The 25,259-nt window shown below is 44.3% G+C and overlaps 11 protein-coding genes across 11 annotated transcripts; 2 read left to right on the top strand and 9 right to left on the bottom strand.

Annotated features, from left to right (window-relative positions):
- Nucleotides 1–307: 307 nt before the first annotated feature.
- On the bottom strand, nt 308–1,447 carry GLY1 (Threonine aldolase; the record flags this gene model as incomplete). The annotated part of the gene is made up of 1 exon (XM_041280292.1): nt 308–1,447. One exon carries the CDS (start codon nt 1,445–1,447, stop codon nt 308–310), a length of 1,140 nt encoding a protein of 379 aa, XP_041135175.1.
- Nucleotides 1,448–3,882: 2,435 nt separating this feature from the next.
- Nucleotides 3,883–4,149, bottom strand: MIC10 (Mitochondrial inner membrane organizing system component; the record flags this gene model as incomplete). Its single annotated transcript, XM_041280291.1, has 1 exon — nt 3,883–4,149. The coding sequence occupies one exon, from the start codon at nt 4,147–4,149 to the stop codon at nt 3,883–3,885; it is 267 nt and encodes an 88-aa protein (XP_041135174.1).
- A 790-nt stretch (nt 4,150–4,939) lies between these two features.
- BRETT_001747 (uncharacterized protein) lies at nt 4,940–6,120 on the bottom strand (the record flags this gene model as incomplete). The annotated part of the gene is made up of 2 exons (XM_041280290.1): nt 4,940–5,662; nt 6,067–6,120. 2 exons carry the CDS (start codon nt 6,118–6,120, stop codon nt 4,940–4,942), a joined length of 777 nt encoding a protein of 258 aa, XP_041135173.1.
- Nucleotides 6,121–6,530: 410 nt separating this feature from the next.
- On the bottom strand, nt 6,531–7,475 carry BRETT_001746 (uncharacterized protein; the record flags this gene model as incomplete). The annotated part of the gene is made up of 1 exon (XM_041280289.1): nt 6,531–7,475. The coding sequence occupies one exon, from the start codon at nt 7,473–7,475 to the stop codon at nt 6,531–6,533; it is 945 nt and encodes a 314-aa protein (XP_041135172.1).
- A 2,006-nt stretch (nt 7,476–9,481) lies between these two features.
- Nucleotides 9,482–10,516, top strand: BRETT_001745 (uncharacterized protein; the record flags this gene model as incomplete). Its single annotated transcript, XM_041280288.1, has 1 exon — nt 9,482–10,516. One exon carries the CDS (start codon nt 9,482–9,484, stop codon nt 10,514–10,516), a length of 1,035 nt encoding a protein of 344 aa, XP_041135171.1.
- Nucleotides 10,517–10,905: 389 nt separating this feature from the next.
- BRETT_001744 (uncharacterized protein) lies at nt 10,906–13,551 on the bottom strand (the record flags this gene model as incomplete). The annotated part of the gene is made up of 1 exon (XM_041280287.1): nt 10,906–13,551. The coding sequence occupies one exon, from the start codon at nt 13,549–13,551 to the stop codon at nt 10,906–10,908; it is 2,646 nt and encodes an 881-aa protein (XP_041135170.1).
- Nucleotides 13,552–13,846: 295 nt separating this feature from the next.
- BRETT_001743 (uncharacterized protein) lies at nt 13,847–15,772 on the bottom strand (the record flags this gene model as incomplete). The annotated part of the gene is made up of 1 exon (XM_041280286.1): nt 13,847–15,772. The coding sequence occupies one exon, from the start codon at nt 15,770–15,772 to the stop codon at nt 13,847–13,849; it is 1,926 nt and encodes a 641-aa protein (XP_041135169.1).
- A 2,943-nt stretch (nt 15,773–18,715) lies between these two features.
- On the bottom strand, nt 18,716–20,761 carry BRETT_001742 (uncharacterized protein; the record flags this gene model as incomplete). The annotated part of the gene is made up of 1 exon (XM_041280285.1): nt 18,716–20,761. One exon carries the CDS (start codon nt 20,759–20,761, stop codon nt 18,716–18,718), a length of 2,046 nt encoding a protein of 681 aa, XP_041135168.1.
- An 861-nt stretch (nt 20,762–21,622) lies between these two features.
- BRETT_001741 (uncharacterized protein) lies at nt 21,623–22,453 on the bottom strand (the record flags this gene model as incomplete). The annotated part of the gene is made up of 1 exon (XM_041280284.1): nt 21,623–22,453. The coding sequence occupies one exon, from the start codon at nt 22,451–22,453 to the stop codon at nt 21,623–21,625; it is 831 nt and encodes a 276-aa protein (XP_041135167.1).
- Nucleotides 22,454–23,090: 637 nt separating this feature from the next.
- BRETT_001740 (uncharacterized protein) lies at nt 23,091–23,885 on the top strand (the record flags this gene model as incomplete). The annotated part of the gene is made up of 1 exon (XM_041280283.1): nt 23,091–23,885. One exon carries the CDS (start codon nt 23,091–23,093, stop codon nt 23,883–23,885), a length of 795 nt encoding a protein of 264 aa, XP_041135166.1.
- Nucleotides 23,886–24,292: 407 nt separating this feature from the next.
- Nucleotides 24,293–24,568, bottom strand: COX12 (Cytochrome c oxidase subunit 6B; the record flags this gene model as incomplete). The annotated part of the gene is made up of 1 exon (XM_041280282.1): nt 24,293–24,568. The coding sequence occupies one exon, from the start codon at nt 24,566–24,568 to the stop codon at nt 24,293–24,295; it is 276 nt and encodes a 91-aa protein (XP_041135165.1).
- Between the last annotated feature and the right edge of the window lie 691 nt (nt 24,569–25,259).

Here is a 25,259-nt window from a genome sequence, read left to right as displayed (position 1 = left end):
ACTTCTCCGAGGAATGAACAGGAAAATCAACCTTGCCAATTAGTGCCAAAATTCGCAATGTACACCGACTCCTGCTGGTAACCAGCACATTTCGGAAGTACAGAATAACTAAGCACGAAAATACGATACATCGCCAATCAGCAGATATCCAGATACCTAATATTATTTAACGTACGTACATACTATACCCAACAACTTAGTAAAGCGCCGGCATATAAAGCTATAAGATGCCCCCATCAAGTGTGATAACAAAAAGATAATAAAGTATTAACATGCAAAGCCAGCGGAATGTATGTATACCCAATCCTCAAATCACCTTGGCAGACTGCTTCTCGTGTTCTGCAACCATAGTCAACTCTGAGCTGTTTGAGTTGACTCTATAAAGCTTAGGAGCACCTCTAAACACGTAAGGATTGACCAGCGAGTCCTTGAAAGCCTCTAGAAGAGCCTTTTTGAGATTTTCCACGGAAGCGGCATCATTCTGGTAGTGGAAGGCGATTCGGTAGCCCATAACTTTGACGTTATGCTTCTTTGCGGCCTCCTGCCACACGGCAGGGTTCAAATGGACCTTTTTCGAGTCCAAAAACACGAAATTAGTCTGCACAGGCACCTCCAGAGCAATACCTTGCTTATCACACCACTTGCCGAACTCCTTGGCCCACTTGTGGGTCTGCGTGAGCTTCGAGTAGTTGGTCTTTAGTGCCATGAGGGCCATTCTGGCTAGCATACCACTCTGCCGTATACCACCACCATTTTGCTTCTTGAAGTGATTAGCCTTCTCGATGTATTCACGTGGGCCTACAAGAACAGAGCCGATCGGTGCACCAAGCGACTTCGACAGACATAAAGAGACAGAGTCGAAATATTTGCAGTACTCGGAGATCGGAACACCAACCTCGGCAGCAGCATTCCACAACCTTGCACCATCACAGTGCAATCTAATACCATGCTGGTGGCACCAGTGGGAAATCTTGGCCAACTCATCCAATGGGAAGATGATGCCACTCAAGGTGTTCTCCAAGGAAACAACCCTGGTTGGAGCCATGTGCACATCACCGTCATCTGGGATGAAGTTGTCGATAATGTCATCAAGCGTGAGATATAGGCCATTTGATGGAATCACCGGCGTCACCATAGCTTGAGAAAGTGTGGCGAGACCACCTGCCTCGTGTGTGTAAACGTGGGAGCGGTAATCGCACAAAATACGATGTGGAGGCTGGAAAAGATGAGTTCTGAGTGCAATTTGGTTCGACATCGTTCCGGAACAGCAGAAAAGACCAGCTTCCTTTCCAGCAAGCTTGGCAACATAGCTCTCAAGCTCTAAAGTATCACGGTCTTCCTTGTAGACGGAATCTCCGACGGAACAATTCACTGCTGAGGCCAACATCTCTGGAGTTGGCACTGTGAAAGTATCACTTCTAAATTCGTTGTGGCTCTCGAAAGTCATTTTTTATTTTGAAAAGGACGTTTATTTTGTGTAGTGTAATTCTATTGTGGACAGATGTATAATCTGAGGCGATCAGTCTTGCTTTGGCTTAGCAGAAACAAACGAAATGCAGTTGAATGCTTTGCTGTTTGTCTGTTGAGTTGTGGCTGAATATCCAGTTGAAGTTACAAAACTTCTTTAACGAAGGGACTTGTGATTGGAAGAGTGGGGGAAACAGAAGTACGTTGGCAAATCTGAAAGTTTAGAGGGTGCTCGCCAACATGAGACATGCGAACTACATCATTATTCAACAGACAAAGTTGTGTCTTTATATATCCGTAAGCAAGCGGGGGAAAAAACAACGCACGATGCCTAAGCGGATTTGGTAATCGGAGGCGTTTGGAGAACCACAGGGAAGGGAAATAGGCACTAACGGGCAAGGGACACCACACACGGAGTCCATTGTCTGGGGATGAAAAATTTACAGCTCCTAAACAATACAGATATATGTGGACCGGTTAGCTTTGGCGAGCATGATTCGCTTTAATCCAGAATAGATTAGTCAATTTTTCATATCTTTTTTCTTCTTGCTTTTTTTTTTTTTCTCCCCATTATCCTCATTCTCTTAATCGCTGGAAAGTTCTATCTACTTGGCATTTACTTTGATAAAGAATGGTGACTGAACACTACATGCCAGCCAGTTAAAAGTGTTGGCGGTAACACCTGTAAAAGTGCAAATTTTCGCCCCGAGTAATTTGTAAATTCCCGAAATTTTGCTTGATCATGCCTTTGCCTTATACCTCTGATGGCCTCCGAAAAAGTGGTGCATTGAAAAAAATTACTACTTGGCACCTGACTTAGTCTAATCGGGTTCCCATACCCTAAACGAAGCACTCAGAACTCAGCTGCGACATCCCGGTATGTGCGAATGACCACACAAAATATTGGTTTTGGGAATATCTAACCCGATCCGGGAAGTTACGATTGGCCAACAAGCAGCGAGACGGATGAGAGATGACAGTAGTCTCGGCACAAATCCGCAAGGTTCGAAAAAAAAAAAAGTGAAATATTAGTCATCAGAAATTGACACGGAAGCAGGTAGAAAAAACTTCCAGGCATTTCTATTGGCTGCCAGTGTCTGTGAGGGAAACTGAGCGAGGGTTGGGGCTGTGGGAGTAAAAAAGAACTTTAAGGGTTAAAATAGGTTCATCCCAGAAACGATATGACAGATGGCAGACCATCTAGATAAGCATAACTGCAACTGATAAGGATAACATTGGGATGAGGGGCCATACAGATAATGAATAGAACAAAAAAAGGGGAAAAAATGACACAAAGAACTTTAAATGCTTCAAGATAGCCGTTGCGGCGAAATTTGTGGCAGAAGTCAGCAGACCACACCTCACACCTCTGCAAAAATGCTTACTTGGACTGACTCCGGTGGAAAGAAGTCAATTTCTCACCCCCACTTCTCATGACTTCGTGCGGACTTCGCGCACATTTGTCGAATTTTGCATTGACTTCTCACAGACTTCAATGCCTTCCCCACGCTTATCTGCACCCCATGCAACGGCACTGATGCGGTCGGCCGCCGACACAATACTCCCGTCTTTGTTTGAATTGTCCGTTCCGTATCAGCGCAAGGCGCGCCGAATCCCAGGCGCTTTGCAGCACATGCTCGCCAATTCAGGCACCCCAAGATACAAATATGTCTGCATCTGCCTACGTTAGGTTAATGCATACTGAGATGCTCCTGCATGGAAGCTAATGCGTGCTGAGAAGGAATTCTCTTCCTTTTTCTACCCAAACGATAACGAAGTACTATTATAATGTATGCGATACAAAATTTTCTTGTCGGATGTAGATAGCCCGTCGATTTCGCAAGAGCTATAAACATCACAAGAAAAGCATTTTAGAGATTCGAAGTCAAACCACTTTCATGTTGACTCTGTATAGTTTACGAAGACCTGCCTGCCCTACATCAAAATCTAGCAGTCGGAATATGTTGCTTATGTTCAACCTAAATAAAGAGAGATAGGTATATGTGGAAATGGACTCTTCTATCCGTTTAACTGAGTATATTTGTAAGAATATGGTGCCTCAAGAGTGTTGGTGTACTGATGTGGCCGTTGGAATAAATAGAACGATGGAAAGAGTTATGTATATAAATGGAATAAGTAAGAGCAAAAGTGACAAGTAGAACAACTTGAAATGCTTGAAGAACAAGTGAAATGGCAGATTAAATGAATATGGAAGGGATACTATATTGCAAGCAAATTTGTCACATCAAACTTCTTCTTTTCCTGTTGCCAGAATCAATATGGTGAATATTGAGCAGAAATTTACATTGATTGACCTAAGTGTTATGTACAGCATAGGCCAGACATGCATTTACTTTTGCATTTGCATTTGCATTTGCATTTGCTTTTGCTTTTGCTTTTTATGCGAAACCACGTCTATGCATGCACATCGCGCACACCTGCACCTCTAAACACGCTATCACCTTCAGACCAGGCCTTGCCAAGACCTATACCGGTTCCAAGCCAAATCGGAAAACTTCTCTTTTTGAAGAAAAGTACCGAAAGCAAGATACCGGCACCAAATCCAAGTCCTGTCTTCACAATTGCGTTAGAAATCACAACATCCCACTTCGAACTGATAATTTCGGATGATGGGACGGATGACTTGCTATCAACTGCCACTTTCGGTGCTGCCTGCGACATCTTTATCTATCTGGGGTGAATGCTATGTTAGTATAAGAGTTGAATCAGATAATGCTAATTTGCAGAAGGACACCAGTGTCAAAAAGTGTTGAATCAATTGTTATCTTTACTCGAGTACCAGTCCAGCATTATCATGCTGTTTGCATTTGCATTTGCGTTTTCTTTAGACTTTAGTATTTGTACTAAAGCCGGTGATTTGTTCCGAATATCATCAGGCATCTTATTTAATTAGCATGGAGGTATGGAGTACTTGATAAACAATTGCCGATTCAACGACAATCCGGTATCTAAGGGCAAGAATCCTTCATTCACATACTTTCTCTATCAAATGGTTGTTCCTTTATGTGAGTATCAGTTTACTTAAAGCTTTGCACATGAAAAGAACAGCCAACAACAATATGTCTCTTTTCGGTGACCAATTGGGGCAAGGCGAGGGTCGGTAAGATTTTTTAATTTGTTGTTTTTTTCAGCTGGCCCAAAAGAAGGGAATACACAGACGCGTCAATCGGGTTACGTGGAAGCCACGGTTAAGAGTCAGGGAAGTGGTTAAGTGTTACATCTGATTGTTTATTCCAACTATTCTGATGTCTTAACAGCATAGATGCTCCATTTCAAGGTATAGAAATACACAAATTACAAAATGATAAGAAATCAAAGGGCAAGTAAACAGAATGGCAAATAAACGTTTTGCCAAATCAACAAATAAACGTTTTGGCAAATCAACAATTGAATGTTTTGGCAAATTGACCATTAGCAAACTAACAATCTGAAAATCTTAAAAGTACACTTTTCATTCCCCGTTATTGACAGCGGCGAATCGCTCATCCGTGGCTTGTGGCTCGGCATTCTGTGCAGGTGCATTCTGTGCATTTGCAGATTCACTTGCAGGTGTATTTGCAGGTGCATTTTGGGATGCAGGAACATTTTCAGGCTGTTCGGCCGCCGGTTCGTCCATTGGAGCATCAGTATCAGCAGCATTTGCACCACCATTATCCTGGGCAACCGGAATTTGCCCCTCGTTTGACATGTACTGGCTGAGTTCGGCATCAAGCTCCTCAGCCGTCTTTCTGTGTGTTTGCTTCTTCTTCTTCTCTTTTCTCTCTTTGCGTCTGTTGTTTTTCTTCTTTGGCTTTCTTTGCGAGGCTGCAAATATCCGGTCAGCCAAAGGAACTGCATTTTCGACACAGATAATCTGTCCGGCAGCTCTTCTTCCGTCAAATTTATCGATTGCAAGGCTGCAATCACTTGGGTGCGTGTATCCAACAAATGCGACACCTGTTGATTGGCCTCTGGTGTTCATCTCAAGCTTGACGAACTTGACCTCGCCAATTCGACTGAATAGTTCCCTAAGATCTTTTTCTGTAAGATCAGGATGGAGATTGCTTACTCTCAAGTATGGCTCGCCTTTTGCAAGATGTTCCGTCTCCTCATCCAGATGAAGAACCGGCCGGAAGTGCCTTCCGTTTCTGCGTCTGCTGTTCCGACGGGCCGGCTTGTTGACGCGGCTTTTACTCTGAAAAACGTTGTGTTAGTTAATTTGCATTTCTGGCGGAAAACTGGAAGAATGGACTTGCAGGACTGAATCGACACATTTTCACGTATCTTCTGGTCACACGGCACAAACCTGGCTTAATGTAAGGGCTCATATCTGCATAAATGTGTCTAAATGCCACCAACTAAGCAAATACTCTCCTCTCTTGGTGTATATTCAACTATGCCCCATATAAAGCATGAATCGCGGCAATAATGCACAGAGAGACCCTTCATAAATCAGTCCACTGCATAAAACTAACCACACCATATATTTGTGCCATTTACACTTCTTATAACCGGATATCTGCCCATGTATCCACACAATACATGATTCTAGACTCGCTGACCATTCTTCCCTATTCACAGTGTTTATTCGATACTTACACTTCTGGATGACCCGATGATCTCATCCAAAGATTGTTCCAGAAGCGACGACATGTTTGAGAATATTTCTATACTGTTTATAGTTTACTTTGCATTCACAATAAACTTCCATGCAGCAAGGAGGAGGTCCCAGCATTAATCTTCAAAGGACAAAAAACAGGTTTCTGCCGCAGCGAATTGCACCGCAGAAAAGTTGGGCATCTTCGCCAGCCATGAAAAATTAGTCAGCCCGCGCCGATCGACGCGTCTACATACTACGCTGAGCTATCTCAAGTCCAAGTCCTTTAGCGTCACAGAATCATATGTAATTACGTACTTATTCCTAGAACCAGAGTAAATACAGGGAAATGCGATCGCACTCCAAAATGTAGTCCATAAGGCGGCACTGCCCGAAAACTCAAGGCGGCCGATGTCACACTTGTAACCATAACAAATATTAAGCATACAACAAGCAATATGTCAACTTAAGCTTTTCCATCATGCAGATTTGGGCCTTGCGAGCTTAGCGTACTTTCATCTGCAAGAACGTGAGATGCTAAACGCCCCAAAGTATCGAGCATGCTGACATTACTATTCTGTCTTGAGGCAACAACAGTATCATTAGTCAAAACGCTATCCGTTCTCAATTTGCGGCTTCTGTTCAAGTTTAATGAGTCCTCCTGATGATCCAATGCCTGCTCAAGGCTTTGCCGTAGCTGGGTATTCTCAGCTTTAAGCCGCTTGAGTCTTCCATTTTTCAATTTACGGCAATATCGGATGAGCTTGAGATTCTTTTCATTGATAGCCTCGTTTTCGCTTCTTATCAACTCCAGGTTTCTTTCAAAGCTGGAAACACTTTTCAGGAACATCCGTCTTTCTAGTTGGCTCTCATCCTTGATGTTCTTGAGCTCATTTTTTATCAAGTTCTTCGCCAAATTGAGACGGAGTATCTTTTGGCGAACCGTCTTTAGTGTTTTTCCAGCAGCTCCTCCCCTCATTGGCCTTTCCCCGCTGACATGACCCTCAATTGCATCTAGTGTTTCCATTAGTTGTCCCATCTCTTCATCCACAACACGTAAACTATTGGCATTACTTCCAGCACCAGTTTTATCCTCAATATCTTTTTCATCATGTTTCTTTGATACAGACCCTGTGTTCAGCACTCCAGGCATTTTGTACTTCGTACTTAATATCGTAGGACTTGTAAGTGTTGTCATATGTGTAATTCTTGAGTTTTGTGATGAAGATAATGGTTCAGAAGATGTGGAAGTAGGTGGTGAGATCGAAAGAGCTACCTTTATCTGATCATTTGGTGTCTTTGCAGGCGAAATAATCCCAAGACTGGAATCGGACAACCTTTGGGATTGTGAATAATCCTTTGGTGTACTTTCCAAGGCAGATTGTGCCTTCGTATCATGTGCTATTAACATTTGTAAACGCGATCCGGAAATCCTTTTAATTATGATATTCAGATCGTCTTTTAACGCTGATCCAAGTCGTATCTTGAGGTATTTAAGATCCAATCAAGTGACCTCGATGTATGCAGATGTCAATATCTTTTGACAGATGATTATGTGCTCATATACAAGCCTACTTTTCGACAGCGTCTATTTCCGGCTTTATTTGTATCTCATTCCAGGTGAATTGGGTACCACGAATTTTTATTTTTTACCTTCTTTTTTTCTTACGCGAGTCTGTTGCATTTCGCGTTATTCCGCTTTGGGGAAAAGAAAATCATGTTTTCTGTTGCAGTACAAAAGGATTACATAGATAGTGAAGTCACAAAAAAGGATATAACTCCGTGAGATAAGCAAATTATGCTATTTGTAATATAAGATTACTATTCTGATTATCGTATTGGCATTAAATGAACGATATTTATTTAGAATTGAACTGAAAAAATCAACTGAAAATAAATTCTTAGGAACAACATAAGCGCTGTGAACTGAAAAAAAATATTAAACAAGGTGTGGATTATCATTTTCAACAAATTCACAGATGGAATATTCACAGCATTAGGTATCGTAGTATTGGAACAAGCAAACATGTCCATTTATATCGATTCTTTATTAAACCGCGAGATTATATTACTTAGAACCATAATCTGGATTATTTTAGTAATCTACTGGATTGGTTTTAGCATTTTGTTTACAATGCTGTAAGTGCAGAAACATCGAGATCCATGAACCAATAGAGGATATTTACTAACAAATATGTTCAGTTTTGACCATATGGCATTACATGACAAGATTACATCAAGTATAAGACACAAATTAGAAGAAAGAACTCAAAGACCAGAAGGATGGTAAATGTTCTAGCAAGCATTACTTTATGCCACTTTTGTTTTTAGGCTAATGCTGAAAAACAACCACTCAAATAATGAATAAAACGTACATGCATAAAATCAACAACAAGCAAATACTTCAGGAAAAATGACTCGCAGAAACATATTTGTAAGACTGCAATGGATATTCATGAATTATTCCATCTTCAATTCTGGGTAGTTGATTTTACCTCTTAGTATAACCTATTTTCTAGCGCTCCTTAACTTCTCTTCCAATCTTCTAATGTAAATAAAAAGGGAAGTGCAAGGGAAGTGCAGAGAGAATGACGAGAAAATGCGACACAATAAGGAAGAACAGAGAAAAAATCAACAAAATGAACCTCGACATTTGAAATTAACAAAATGATGCCAGCAGAAAAGAACATAAATTTGACTTGGGGAATAATCCCTAACTGCAAGCACTAAGACAGCATAATATGAGCATTATAGACACTTAATTAGTAATTAGTGACAATGCTTACTAAGTGGATAAGGAAAGGAGGGTTACGAACGGTTGAAAAAACAAAGACGGTTTTGTTGCAATCGGAACACAAGCTCTTTGTTAAGCTATAGATAGGCCAAAGTGGCATGTTATTTCCGTAAAGTTATTCCGGAATATTCATATATCGTATCTCGCATAGTCATCGTAATCGGAATTCTAAGGATTCTGAGCGAAAAAAAAAAAAACACAATAACGAAGTCCGAAGCCCGAAAGTAGAATCCCGGAGACAAAAGAAAATTTTGATAATAAAAAGGACCCGTGTGAACCGCAGGAAAACAAATGAATGTATTTTTTTTTATTATTCACTACCGGACCGAAACTAATTCTCAGCAAAGTGGTTATGAAAATCTTTAGGGAGTAAGTAACTCCGGTAAGTCTTGAAAAGTAAGAAAATGGGGTGATCAGAAATCAGACAGACGATGATGTACGGCAGTACCTGAATAAGGGCAAAAGCAAAGCGGAAGTATACGGGGAGAGATATATTGCTGCTTTGCTTTTTGTGGGATTTTCGTACACTTGGTTTTCTGTGGAGGTATAAATTGATGTAGACCCCCAAGTTTTGTGTGTTAAGAGCCGGTGCAGAGTGTAAATGTAAGCCGTAGTTTTGACTTATGTACCAAAGAGGCGAAAACCAACAGTTAACAGCTAGTGAATACTATAATCGAAACCTAATCGAGCCTGATTCAAACTACAAACATGACAAAGTACATTATTACAGGAGTGGATGGCTTTCTTGGGGCCATGCAGCAGATTTTGCACTTGATATCAAAACTGCAGACCAGCAAATTGTTCTTGCTTCGTACGACAAGACCCATATTCCTGCCAAATTGGTTGCAAAAGCCAAGGCAGCCGGTGCAGAAATCATCGATTTGACATACGATGATATAGATGCGATGGTTGCAGTCTTTAAAGGTGCGGATGTCGTCTCGTTTGTGTCGACTTGGCTCATTGGTGAGAGGAGAAGAAGGCAGCACAAGAATGTTGTTGACGCATGTGTCAAAGCAGGTGTCACAAGGGTCTGCTACACATCATTTGTTGGAGCAGATTTGGATAAGGACATCCCAGTTCTTCCTCAAGACCACCACTACACGGAGCAAGTGATCTTCAAGAGTGGGTTGCAGTACTCCATTCAGAGAGACTGTCTTTATCTTGACAACACCATCAACTTCTTTGCCCCAAGTTGGAATTACTGCGGTGCCAAGTGGCTAGATAACAGTGATGGTGTTCCAGGAGCATTTGTGTCAAGGGAAGATTGCGGTCGCACCTTTGGAGCATTGATTATGGGAAGGGGCAAGCCAAATACAGTCTATACTTTGACAGGTCCCGAGGCTTTGACCAACAAGCAAGTGTTTGACAAGATCTGTGCAGCTTCTGGTTACAAGGGTGAGTATGTTCCGGTTTCTGACGAAGAGTTGCGCAAATACTGGACTGCCCAGGGTGTTCCAAAGGATGTTGAGGGTGATAAGAGCAAGAACAAGTCGCCAATGCCTTTAATTATGGATGATTTGGAGTCTTGTGGTATTGTCGTGAAGCGTGGATTGATGAGAAATGTGACCAACGACATTGAGAAGCTTACTGGAAGGAAGCCACTTACTGCTGAGCAGACTATCCAGAGTCTCAAGGACAACTGGCCAAAGAACGAGTGAATTATTTCGAATAAGTATGTGCTGAATAAAAGAGAATGAAATGAAATGTAAGCGATAGCGTGAACTTTGCTTGTTGTAGTTAGCACTGCAGAAGGGAGTGTGATCTGGATAAGTGCAATCTGAAGTAGACTGAAACCAGCTGAGCGAATTAGATAGTTGCTTTCTGGGGATAGTGTATAAACTGTAGTGGTAAGAAGCAAAGAAGTGTAGTGAGGTAGGTGTAGTAAGATGTAGGAGAAGATGATGTGAGCAGGATGAAAAAATAAACAGAGTACTGATGAGACTAGGAAGCTTAAGAAGGTAGTAAGAAGGTATTAAGGAAGTAAGAAAGCCCCAAAGCCTCCACAATCAATTAATGTGTACTGTATATATATTACATGAGCAGCAGATCAAGCCTCGGCAGGCTTCTCATCAGCCTCCTTCTGTATGGAGGCCTTGCTCCACTGTCTATTGAGCCTCTCGTACCTCAGTCTGTCGCGATCACTGACAGACGGCTTGACAGCACTTAAAGCACTCTCGAAATCATCCCGAGACACAACTATGCCGTCTGCAGGGATGGAATCGCTAACGGTCTCGATCCCCTGGCCTATCTCCTTGAAAAACACCCGCTTCAACGATCGCACACTGGCCTCCTTGACGAGTGACGAGATGTCTGCTCCCGAGAAGTTCTTGCAGCGGTGGTCGCGCGAAATGGCCGAAAGATCGACAGACGGGGCAACGGGAGTGTGGTTGGCCCTAACGATGGTCTTCAAAATCTCGAATCTCTCGTCAGGAGACGGAAGTTGCACGTACAAAGTCTTGTCAAGCCGGCCAGGACGGAGCATGGCCGGATCTATCATATCGGGCCTGTTGGTGGCACCAATGACAAAGATGCCGTGTCTATCGTTGAGACCATCAAGCTCGGTCAAAAGCGTGTTGACAACTCGGCTGCTGGCCTCACTGAGTGCGGAATCTCGCCGCGGAACGAGTGCATCCAACTCATCGAAGAAGATGATGCATGGAACAGACGCTCTTGCTCTCGAAAAGACTTTCCTGACGGCGCGCTCGGACTCACCCACAAACTTATTCAACAACTCGGGACCCTTGACCGAGATGAAGTTGGCCTTCGACTCGTTTGCAACCGCTTTGGCTAGCAACGTCTTACCACAGCCCGGCGGACCCCACATGAGCACTCCTCCGGGTGCTGTGATGCCTACTTTCCGGTATAGATCCGGCCGCTTGATGGGCTGAACAATCGCCATGTGAAGCTCCACTCGCACGCTCCTCAAAGCTCCAACATGGTCCCATGTGACGTCTGGAATCGTCGCAAAGCCTTCTCTTTTGGCTGTGGGCTGGATCGTCGGCAACGCACTCAAGAAATCAGCCTTTGTGATGCACAATGGAGCCAACTCCTGCTCCGTCAACGGCTGGGGGTGGGTTTCTAGAAACTTCTGGATTACCGAGTGTGGAAGCCGGCTGACACGCGGGTCCACTTGAGAATGGGGAGTTAAGTGATTTTCGCCTGCATCCACATCCATTGCATCCTCATCTGCATTGCTGATAAGCATGTTACCAATTGCATTTCCATCCGCATTGGTGCTGGGCATGTTACCCATTGCATCTGCATCGGCATTACTGATAAGCATATTACCTATTGCATCTGCATCTGCATCATCTGCATCGTTGCCAATGGGCACTTTGGCACCCGCAAATATCGAAAATATCCGCTTGATCGCCGCCACACCGGCAGCAGTCACTAGTGCCTTCAAATCGGCACCAACAAAGCCGGGGGTTAGCTTTGCAATCTCCGCCGTGCCAAGACTGCCGCTTATCTTCAAGCCGTGCGTCATCGACTCCAATATGCGCGCGCGGGCCTCCTCATCGGGCACACTGATGCATATCTCGCGGTCAAACCGGCCTGCACGTCTCAAGGCTGTGTCAAGTGAGTCCGGCCTGTTTGTTGCTCCGATCACGATCACGGGCCTGCCGCCTGTTTTTTCCAAACTGAGATCGTCAAGGCAGGTCAACAGCTGCGCCACAATCCGTTTCTCCATCTCCCGCTGCGCCCCACCGTCCCTTTTCGGCGTGATTGCGTCTATTTCATCTATGAAAACGAGACACGGGGCAATTCTCTTTGCCTCAGCAAAGATTTCCCGCACTTTCTTCTCGCTCTCCCCGGACATACCGCTAACAACCGACGGTGCACTAACCGGGATGAACGGGACTTGAAGTTCGCCTGCCAAGGCATTCGCAATTGTCGTTTTTCCACATCCCGGCGGTCCGTGAAGCAGAACCCCTCTCGGAGGCTCAATCCCGGTCGCACTGTATATCTCCGGGTGCAATATCGGCATTCCAACCGTCTCCATGAGCTCTGTGATCACGTCATCAAGCCCTCCCAGCGAACTTAGCCTTATATTCGGCGGAGACCGATCTTTCTTCGAAACTCTCTTTCTCTTGGTTTCTCCGCCTGCACCGCCTGCACCGCCGTGCTTCACCCGCTTCTTTCCTCTTTTATCATCATCGCTGACTTCTGCATCCCCCACTCTGCCGTTCCCAGTGCTCCGAGTGGAGTTTGCCCTTGTTTCGCTGTCTGTATCTCTGTCACTCTTCAATTTTTCACTCCCTTCCTTCGCACCTTCCTTCCACATCTCCACTATGCTCTTGTTCGCCTTGTTTAGGTCCTGCACCTCCATCAACGGCTCGTTGTTATCATCCACATCCTCCGAATGCAAAAGTGTGTCCGGGTTTATTCCAAGATTCTTGATCTCTTCCTCCTCCTCCTGCAATAACGGTTTCAACGTTCTTTGCACCGATTTGCGTATATTCTCCTCCTTGACTCGGCCAAACGACCTGTCCTGACTCTGTGCATACTTCACTATCTCTACCTCGCTCAAGTTTCGCACCAAAGCGACGCTGAATGGGCCGATTGTCTGCCCTTTTGCTTTCATCTCTTGTGTTCTTTCATCTAGCAGCTGCAAAACCAACTTCGACACTTTTTTGTCCATATTCCGCTGTAACGGCCCGAGCTTGTGCGCGGACGATACTTTCTTCACCATTCTGCGAATGTGCAACTGTTGATGCTTGCTGGAGAGGTGTGAGGTGGGGAAGAAGGGGATATGTTATGGCTTGTATCTTTAGCTAGGAGTGAAAAATGGAAGAAGTAAAAAAAAAAAAAAAAAAAAAAAAAATAAAACAAATAAAATTATTCAACAATGAAAGTTTGAGATAGCTAAAAAAAAATAGGATTGAAATATCATGAAAATTCAGAAGCTACACTACGTAATCCAGACGTAAATAAATCCAGGTCGCTGTCCATTAAACAAAAATTTGTATATATAACGCAGCAGAAGCTCAAGCCTGCTTCTCTGCATTGGCCGCAGCTGCGTCCTCTTCTATCTTTTCAGCATTTTCAGCATTTTCAGCATTTTCAGCCTTAGCAGACTCTCCAGACTCTCCAGACTCTCCAGACTCTCCAGACAATTCAACAAACATCTTATGTGTCTTGGCATAGGCCTCACACCTCGAATAAGAGCCCTGGAGTGCACAGCGGATGACTGCAGCAGCCCGCTCGGCCGAAAGGGAATCATCGGCCTGGATAGCGTTCTCTCGGTACAAACCATCAATGTAGCTGGCAACACCTTTCAAAAAGACAAGCTGTGTATCGTGGTCGGCCAAACTGATGGTGAGCGCCAAGTAGTCATCGAGGCCAAAGGCACCCTCATGGACACTCCAGAAAGCGATGCTGTTTGGTGAAAGAACGTTTGGAAGACCGTCACATGCCGTAGAACCGTCCGCAGACCATGCAGTGATGTCTATGCCGAGATTGGAGCTCTCGGTGACGATCTCCATGCGGTAGAGCCCGTTGTTCTTGTAGAGGATGAACATGTTAGGCCTGTAGTTGGACTTGCCGCAGCTGCACTCCTCATCGTGCGTTTTCGAGATGCCAAACCACATCTCGGGCTCTGCGTTCTTGCTCATGCCTTTAGTTCTCTTCGGCCGCAAGATCCGCCTCTGCAACACCTCCGGAACGGCCACGATGTTTGTCCCGCCGCGGATAAACACCTTGCCGAGGCTGTTCTTGGTCTTTCCGTCCTCGGAGTCCTTTTTATCCTCGTCTTCGCGGCTCGTCTGCTTGCACTTGCCCGTGTCAAAGTCGCAACGCACAATGGTGATGTCTCCCAGGTCGTAGATGAAGTGTGCAAAGCCCAAAGAGCCGGATTGGAAGTCGCCGTCGCCTCTTTCGAAAAACGGCGACCAGTTTTTCTCCACGAGCGGCATCCGGTCCGAGAGCGAGGACCTCAATGCAACGACCCTGAGTTTGCCATCAACGGGTTTCCGCAACGGGAACGCGGCGTGTATCAAGCGGTCTTTGGACTCGGTGAGCTCGTTGAAAGTGATGATTGGCTCGTCCTCCATCAAGCTGTTCTCCCGATACACGATGCGGGGGTCCTCCGGGCCCAAGAACACAGCCTTGCGGCCGGGGACCTGCTGGATTGGCACATCCATGAATGCAGGCATCTTCAAAGAGATCGCATCCAACATGGAGTCGTCCTTATCGTGTCTCAAGTACTTCCTCAATGCGGCAAGGATCTTGTTTGACGTCACGTCCACGTACCGGATCCGCTTGCCCGGGATCTCGGCCCACTTGGAGTCAAACGCCTGCAAACGGCAGAGTGAGAGAACAGGAACGTCTCTTTCGGTTGGTGCGTAGATGTACCGGGTAACCATCAAGTAGCAGTTGTCTCCGGGCATCCACACGGCCGACCCGGAGAACCGGTACCAGTGCTCGGCGTCCTGCGGCTTCACCAGCTTCGAGTACCCGGACTGCTCCAAGTAATTCCACAAATCATGAAATCCGCTCGGATCTTCCAAAACTCGCGGCTTAGTCACCTCCACACGCTCGTTATTCGACCCGGACCGGTACCGGATCTGCCCGCACTGCACCTGCGACTTCGTGAACTCCTCGTCCGTGAGTTTGCGGCTCGTGTAGCCCACGATATCCTCGCTGTGCGAGTATTGGGCCTCTGTGACCAAATCTGACACTGGAGACACGAAAAACGACTCGTCGGCCGTCTCTTTCCAGCCCAGCGGCCGGAGACCAACCTTCTGGAGACTTCTACCCACGCCGGCCCGCGTTGTGTCCGCGAGATCCGAGTATGTGAGCGGCATGTTCTTCGATAAGAACATCAACGGGTTTTTAGGCAATAGGAAGAACGACGTCAACACTAGGCATAGCACCACTGCAAATGCCACCACGCGTCTTGTTCGGCGGATCATGTTAAATGCTTTCTGCTTTTGCTTTCTTTTGCTTTTGCTTTGCTTTCTTTTGCTTTTGCTTTGCCTTTGCTTTGCTTTGCTTTCGTTTGCTTTCGCTCTTTTCCCTTTAATTGGCAAACTATCGATTCTGGCTGCCTCACACGCTCAACGACAAATATCCGCGTGAACTCTGCTTACTGTGAACAACTGATCGCCGCCTGTTGTTTACGCGTAAATTGGAAACCAGTGCTGATGTGAAGAAAGTTTACACTGCAGGCAGAATAAATAATGAAAACAAATGAAAATAAATGACAATAAATGACAATAAATGACAATAAAAGAAGAATAAGCACCGGTTCGCGGAGTACACACAAATGCGACAAAATTCGCAGCAACCTTACACGCGGGGCGGGTTGAGAAAAACGGAGAAAATGATGCATTGGGAAGTGATAATTGAGGAAGAGATAATTTGGGACAATAGAAAGAAGAGATTGGGCAGCCGGCAGGACTCTGCAGCAGGTACATATGGAGAATGCACCTTAGTTAGCATCTGTGTTAATGCCAGGCATTATATTCCTATTAGTCATCATCATTCACCTCAGGCATAATGCAAATTGCAACCAGAGAAAGGAGTGCACACAGAATTGGCAAGCAAACGAGAAAGCTAATCTCAGCATAATCATTCTTTCTTGACTTCAGTTTCTCATAAGATTACCAAACGAAGCTTGATTTTCAGGATGCTCAATACCAATAATTTACGTGTGCCACATACAATCTGCAAGTATACCACTTTATTGGTTTCCTGATCGAGGTCCCACAAATACCGCACAATACCGCACAGTATGCCTGAAACTGGTACTTCTTTGTAAGAGTAAAAGTACTTTCATTTTTATACCTAGAAATCTTTTCTGTTGTAAACTAAAAAAAGGTGTTCATCTTAGCTTGGCAAACAATTTGGTATTGGCAGTAGCTAAAACTATAATCAAGCCAACTGCAAGCTACCTCTTTATATGTAACTATATACACTACCCAATGATAATATGCAGCCATATATGCTACATCGATCTTACTCCTAAATTTTATGATCTCGTGCATATCTTTCATTTATTAGGGTAATCCAATTTATTACCCGAACACGCAAGCATGTATCTGCTAGGTGTATGATCTATCTAAAATCAATAAATTCATTGCATCTCCGCTACATATTAAAGGCTCGTATGTCCAAAGACAAGACAGTTCATATATTTACATATTTGAGATCGTAGTCCAGATGTTGTAGATTATATTCTTGAGACTCATGATTTGCGTACATCTTGTTATAACAACCAATGTGTTATATCCAAGATATTCTGATATCTCTAGACAGAACATAGGTTATTTACATAGCATTCTAAGTTTCATCCATTTTTAGATGTCATGAATCAAGATCGGAATCTCCCGGATACTGGATACCTTTGGGATACGGCACATTTAGATTTCGCACATTCAGATTTCGCACATTCAGATGAAATCACAGACATCGGCATTTCCAGGTCATATATCACACTAGACATATATCCAGCATATTCTATTTCATGCATGTTCATGATCAAGCTTTAGGAGTTTGGATAGAGATATACCAGGTATCAATATTACCTATTCATCACATTTGATATAAATGCCAGACATTCGTTATATCATCAGATAAATGCATTTTTCGGATTTATTAATGGGAGATCAGAGTAGTCAGACTATATAGCAGAAATTCGAAATTCATATAAGCTTCATGTTCAGTTTGGTACATGCAGAGATTTGTGATTGCAAGATCGTAGTTTACATCACAAACATCAAAACGAAGATATCATGAGATGATGGTCAAACCATCAGTTAACACTTGAGACAATATGAATAGTAATATTGTGAAAGTCAGAGCTGTGATGGATATCCTGGAACATCTATAGCATTGAATTGTATTATCAAGCGTATGCTTGGATTATAGCCTCTATTATTAGATATCAGTCTATACTTAGACTATCCAAATAATGTATGCTTAGATTATAGTATCCATTATCCACCATTCAGCCTAGGCTAATAGTACTTCAAATGATCTATTATCAGACATTCAGCATATATACCGAGATTATACCATCTATTATCAGACATTCGGTCTATGCTAAGATCACCCAAATAATATATGCTTAGATTACATCATTTGCAGATGACCGGTCTATGCTTCGATTAGATCAAATAATCTACCATCAAATATTCACTCTCTGCTTAAATTACGCTAGCTATTATAAATATCCAGTCTGCGCTTAGATCACATCAAATAATCTACTATCAAGTATCCACTCTCTACTTAAATTGCACTATCTCTTATAGATATCAAATTACATCATCTATTATAGATATACAGTCTCTGATTAGATTACATTATCTATTATAGATATCCACTCTTCACTTAGATCACATTATCTATTATGAATATCCACTCTCTACTTAGATTCCATTATGCATTATAGATATCCAGTCTCTGCTCAGATTACATCATCTATTATGGATGCCCTCGAACATTTACACGGTTGCATTATATATTAAAGCTATGCTTAAATTACATCATTATCAAACACCTGGTCCATGCTTAATTGCATTATGTATTATATTCACTCTTAGCCTAGATCACACTAAATAATATATTATAGTTATCAAAGTACATTATCTATTATCAGATATCCGGTCTATGCTTAATTATATTATGCATTATATCCAGTCCCAGCATGAATTACACTCTCTAATATAGACATCCACCCTCCGCTCAGATTACATCATCAATTATGAATTTTCTCAAACATCTATACGACTGCATTATATTTCAGAGCTATGTTAAATTCCACCATTACCAGACACCTGCCTAAGCTACAGCAAATAATCCCTCCTCACGCATTGCAAAACCCATCATCCAAAAACGGCAACTCCCGCGCTCCCTCACTCGCCCCTGGCCCAGCGGTCGGACTCCGGCGGGCAGAAGTCAAGAATCTCGAGACAGGTGCGGTCTGTTTTTTGCACCGCCGCCACGCAGCGCCGGTAGTCGAAGCGCACCTGCCACACGGCGCCGCTGACGTCATCGACGAGATCGCGGATAAAGCGACCTGTGCGGGTATCCCATAGCTTCAACATGCCCTGGGATCCGGAAACAATGAAGTAGTCATTGTTCTGGACGCACGTGATTGCGGAGGAGTGGCCGCGCAGGACGTGGCGCGGCGCGCCGGAGTCTGGGTCCCACACGCGCACGGTCCAATCTGCGGCTGCAGATACGAGCGCATGCGGCGACAGCGTGATGAGGCCGACGAGCATCTGGTGGCCCTCCAGGATGGCGGCGCAGCGCCCCGTGCGCACGTCCCACATGCGCACCGTGTTGTCCACGGACCCCGTGTAGCAGCGGCTGCGCTGCGCATCGTACACGCAGCTGTAGATGCGGTCTGCATGGCCGGCAAGCACAAACTTGCACTCGCCCGTGCGCAAGTCCCACACGCGCGCCGTCGTGTCGTAGCTTGCGGAAACCAAGATGTTACCTGCACCCGCAACTGCCCGTACCGACCCCGTGTGCCCGCGCAGTACGCGCACCAGGTACGGGTTCGCGCGCTCGTCCAAATCCACCGGCGCACCCGCAACCGCATCCTGCGCGCCGTTCTCCGGCAGCCGCCAAACAAACAACGTTGCGTCCCGCGACCCAGTCACGAGTAGCGGCGTCTCAGGAAACACAATGGCGCGGCCCTCGTCATCTGTGCCAATGCGCCGCGGCTCGATTATCTCCAGGCAGCGCACGGTTGACACGTGGCCGCGGAAAATATGCGTGCACACCCCTTGCGCTATGTTCCAGATGCGCACCGTGCGGTCCGTCGACCCGGACGCTAGCGTGTTCCCGCGGTATTTCATTGCCCACACACCCCCTGTGTGACCCGCAAGCACTGCGCGTACTTTGCCCGTGCGCGTGTCGTAGATTGTGATGTTGTTGTCATCCGATCCGGCGGCAATCTTGTCATCGTCGAACTGCAGGCATGTGATCACGCTGGGGCCCTGGCAGGGGAGCGTCTTGCGCACGGGGTGGAAATCCGGATCGCGCCACCGCTGCCCGATCATGCGCCGCCGCCGGTAGATCTGCCGTGCAACCCACCCGCACTCCTTTTCCGGGCGCAGCCCCGCAAGCCACCTCCGCTCCGCATCATACTCCGCCTCATCGCGCACCAAGTTGTCCCGCAGCACCAGCCGCTTCCACAAGTGTGCCGCGTCCTGCTCGCTAGTCGTGCGCCATGCGCGGCATACCTCCGATGCGCGCACCAGCGTACGGAAGTCCAACTCCGCAAAGATGCGGTACGCCACCTCTGCGGGGAGGCTTTGAACGACATCCTTGCGAAGCGCACTCTTAATCACACGCTGCAACGTCGAGAGAGCCGGGCGGTCGGCGCGCTGCACCAGCTGCCACAGCGCATATCGCGCCGCCAACGACCCGGGCGGCACTGCCGCAAGCACTTGCGCAGCCTGCCGCACCGCCTCCCACGCTCGCCCATCAGCGCCCACAACCGGCGCACCTCCTGACGCTACCACTAGCCCCATAGATTCCTCCATACGCGTGGGCGACGCGCCGGGAGACGGGAGTGGCGGCGCAAGCGGTGCAAGCGGCGTAAGCGCGCCCCGAAGTTTCTCCCCAGACACCAGTCGGCGCTTTGTCGGGGGCGCCAGAGTCTCCTGCCCTGCTGGCGCAGGCATGCGGCTCTCTCGCACCCGGCTCCGCCGCCGCCACCTCGGCAATGCGCGCACTTCCTGCGCATCCTGTGTTTCATTTGCTCCCTGCGTATTTACTCCCTGCGCATTTACTCTCTGCGCATTTACTCCCTGCGCTTCATTTAATCCCTGCGGTTCATTTACTCCACTCGCTCCCAGCATCCGCCCAATCAACTCAAGCTCGCCCGTAGAAAAAACTTCACACGCCTCTTTCCCCTCAAGGGGAAATTTCTCTTCCTCCAAAGTCATAATTTAAAAGTATCAAATGCTAATGCTAGTGCTAGCAGGCACTTATTTTATTATGTAATGCAAACTTTTCCAACAAGCACCTTTAGATATTAACAAAACCAATCAAATTCTGTTAATATATTAAATCCTGAATGCTATGTCTCTATCAATTATGCCAGACCAAAAGAGTCTATGCACAAACAAATATCAATATCCTATCACTGTACTGCCTAATGTAACGATTTCCACTATTAATTCACAAATCACTGTATCAGAAGTCTCAGTCAGAATCTGTGTTAGAAGTTTCAATCAGAAATCACTGTATTAGAAGATTCAGTATCCGCTATTATGAGAAATTGCAGTATTAGAAATCTCTACCAGATACTGTATCTTCAAAAATCTATATCTTGGCTCCTTCGACACTAAAACAAAACAACTTAGCAAAAATGAAATCTCAAATCTATAAATTTAGCTTGTATATCAACAACAATCTGTAACAGACAAAGTGTCTCTAACCCATCAAATCCATGAAAATGCTCAACTACCCTAAGTTAAGTAAACAAGTACGCAGGCACAAAAAATTATCGCATTCAAAAATTCACACACACAACATATCCCGCGGTTCCTCATTCCTGGATTCTCGGACTTAAATATTACGTACGCATTGCCTGTACCAAAATGACTTCGACGTTACCTACACAAAATTTACTTTGTCCAAATCTACTTTGACATTACGTACACAAAATTTACTTCGACCAAATTTACTTTGACCATAAGCCACACTCTACCGAACTGCAGCTTGTGTGTTCATATTAGTAAATGTGCACCCCACTCCAACTCTGTGTTTCGACCTCTTCCTTCAAACTGCTAACCGCTTTTCCTCTACTTCTTCAACATCTCCTTTTGCATTCGCTCGAATTCCTCATCATCCATATCATACTCACTTTTCCCGGATGCCCGGCCTCGGCTATTCTTCGAATACTTTGCCACAAGCTGTTCGAACGGATCTTTCCTCTTCTTGTGGTTCGCTTTGATCATTGCCGAAAGTGTGTCTTGTGAATTATCCTTTTTCTTATTTTTGGCTTTGATGTCTGCCAACAGCTTTTCGGCCTCCTTGGCCTCTTTTTTCGACTTTCGAAGCATTTTGCGCACCTCCTTCTTTCTGTCCCCCACGTATTTCTTCCATGCCGGATACTCCTCCAATTCTCCTCCCTCTACCAACCCTTCAACTATCTTGAAAACTCGTTCCTCTTCCTTTTTGCTGAACTCCAAGTGCGGAATCGCCTCAAACAAACGCAGAAACTGCCCCTTGTAGTACTCCATCGAATTTAACACGTCATCCCTCTCCTCGGCCGAGTTCTGGTACTGCTTTTTATCCTGATCAATCATCTCTTCCGTCACTTTAGTCTCCGTGTATCTCTTAAAAAAATCCTTCCAGTCAAAGTCATCATCCAAAACACAACTATCCTCAACACTGCCTGAGGCATCGTAGCGTGCTCTTTTTTTCGCATCTTTCAATATCGAATAGCTGAACTGGACCCTTTGAAACTTCTCCCTGTGCCTTTCTCGCGTTTCCTTAGACTCTTTTTGCAACTTATCCGGATGGTACTTCAAGCATAATTTATAGTATGCTTTCTTAATTGCAGGCGGGACGGCATCATTCGCCACACCTAGTTCTTCGTATGGATCAATATCTGGAAACGGAACCCCCATTGTGTGTAGGTGTTGCTTTGTGCCACTGTATATGTGCTTCTTAATAAATAGTACGTGAAGTAAAAAATCGGCCCTTGTCGCTATTTATGTGTTTACGAATTTTTCAGCGTGGTAGGTGTGACAAAAATAAACAGTTTTAGCATGAACGTGCAATTTTGTAGTCATGTGAAGCGGCACAAACACTGTGATTGGTTAATTCGGGTGTCATATACTTACTGGTAGACATGAAGGCCAAATTATGCCTTATACTGCATATACTAATGAGTTAACGAAGGGCATATAACATATAAAACAACACCTCAAACGATTTTACCCATGCTTTTACTCAACTTAGCTCAAAAACCTATACTGACACTTTTACTTAACACATTTCAATTCATTACTATAATTTGAACCCCATACTTGTTTCTTGCAAACAAGAATCATGTCAAATCCTTGTCGGATGTTATTGGACGCGTCCACAAGCCCAACCGACGCGTCGATTTGCGCTCCTTATTTTTCTGGATGAGAGATGATTTTTCAGGTGCACCGATATCAACTCAGAATTTACTACAAAGCAATAGGAAGTGTCACAAAGCATTGCAAGAGATTACAAAATATCACAAAGCATTGCACAGATCTCGAATAAAAAATACAAATGGTTGCAACAGAGAATCCACGAAAAAGAAAGGGCACTGGATTGTCAAATTATAAAGATACACAACAAAATGCACATGGTACACAATCAGAAACGACTAGAAGCTTAGTGTGGGGAGAAATATTGTCGCAAAGCGAAAGTCAGAATACCAGATTTTTGACAGAGGCAGGTCAGGGCACACAATCGAATATGAACAGGATGGTGATCAACAAGAATGACAGCATTAAGAAGAGATTGTCCAAGATACTGAAACTTCTACAGGAGAGAATGAAAGAACCAGAGATTGAAATTCTATTAATTGCAAGTGGCCAATCAATACAGAAGCTAGTGACGATAGTTGAAATTGTGAAGCAAAAGATAGGAGTGCAGGTCTCTGAGAAGAGTAAGATGGATAAGGTTGAGCGGAATCGAAGAAATGCTAAAATCGATGGAATGGAAAAAGTTGTCGTTGGAGATAAGGAAGTGCAGAATCTTCGGTTTAGGTTTGATCAGTTCAACTACTTGGATTATAGCTTGATGAGCGAATCGGAGTTTCGGCAGCAGCGAAGAAAGAGGGCCAAAGGCAAAACAGAGATTACTGGAAGTAAAACTGGGCGAAATCAAACGGTAACAGAAAACGGTGGGTACACTAGAAGAGAACTTGATGCTTTGAAGATACAAGAAGATGTAAAAATTCCAGTTTTCTACTCTTACCTGAATCTCAGGCCCGAAAACCAGGATGCCGAGATTTCAAGCGAATTAAAGGACAAATTTACAGGCTTGGTTGAAGAAGGGTGGAGCCGGCAGAGAGAATAGAGTTTGTATAGTTACGAGATAATGATAGCAGTAAAAAAATAGATGTGAATTGAAGATATAATAATAAATAGCTGGCCATTAATCGCAGCAAGGATATGGAGTTAGAATAGAAAGCAACAATTCAGCAATAAGCACCAACAACAAGTAAACAAAAATATGGAAAGCGATGGTATTCCACTTTTTTCGTGGTTCAATCATCCAGAGTCCAGCCAACTAAGGATGCGTTAGCTGCTGGCAGAATAAATAAGAATAAAAGTCAATAACAACCGTCCACGGATGCCTAACACAATATTTCAAAAAAACAAGACGTGTTCAATGATGGGCAACAATTAAATTCTGGTGTGAATGACAGTGTGTGATGCATCTTGGAAAGTGATGAGGATGTTTATATGTATTGGCAGCTTTCTTTACTCCTTCTTCTCTTCAGTCTTATCCTTAAATTGATCAATAGACAAGTCACCCGGGAAAATTCCCTTTTCTCTTTCATCATCCCAGTTCTCCACCCAATCATGAGGGCATAGAGACTGGAAAGTGTGCCAGAACACTTTGCAAGGCTCAAAATCACTACCTTTCAAAGCAACGCATTTGTGATAATCCAAGTATGATTGATAGCAATGCTTGGTTTGATTTTGTTGGGGGAATCTAGCATCGAAACCTGGTGTTTGTAGTTTGTATTCGGTCATTTTGATATCCTATCTTTGGTTTATACTCTATTTGGAACGTTACCGTTGTGTGAAATTGGAAGAGGTTCGAAGTAGAGAAAAGTAATGTGCTTGACAGAATTTAAGCATGAAATTAGGTTGAGAAAATAAGGTTTGGAGGAAGTAGAAAAAAAAAAAAAATTACCGAAAAAACACACCACAGAGCATCATAAGTTGTTTCACGCAATAATAGGCAAGCTAAAACGCATGCATAATGTTCAGTCTATTTGGGCGGTATTATTGGAAAGATAACTTTAAATGTAACTCGTAGAAATAATACCACAGTCCTTACTTACTGTACGGAGGTAACTACTTGTATTTTTCTCATCAAACTTTGCGAATTAGATAGTAATGCACTTTCCAATAGGAGTTACATGATCTAGCTTTGGAAGACTTTTTTTCTTTCTTCAATCAGGTACTTTTAGTTTCTTCAGTCAGATACTTTCAGATTTCAAGAGGAACTTATCTTAATTGTTATTCACAGTACCCTAAATATTGATAAGTGCAAGTCCGTCGTTTTGTAGTTACCAGTAAGAATTGGGATTTGAGTGAAAATCACCCCACTGCTTAGTAGCCCAGTGAAAATTTCGCTGCTTTCCTATTGGTCATCGGTAAAACCAGCTACAAAAAACTTTTCTGGCGCTTAATGAAGCTTTCGAAGAGATCGTCCATA

This window comes from Brettanomyces bruxellensis, chromosome 4 (genome assembly GCF_011074885.1).
Source record: "Brettanomyces bruxellensis chromosome 4, complete sequence".
NCBI classification, from domain to species: Eukaryota; Fungi; Ascomycota; class Pichiomycetes; order Pichiales; family Pichiaceae; genus Brettanomyces; species Brettanomyces bruxellensis.
Note: the sequence above shows the minus strand (reverse complement) of the source record. Positions and strands in the feature narration are given on the sequence as shown.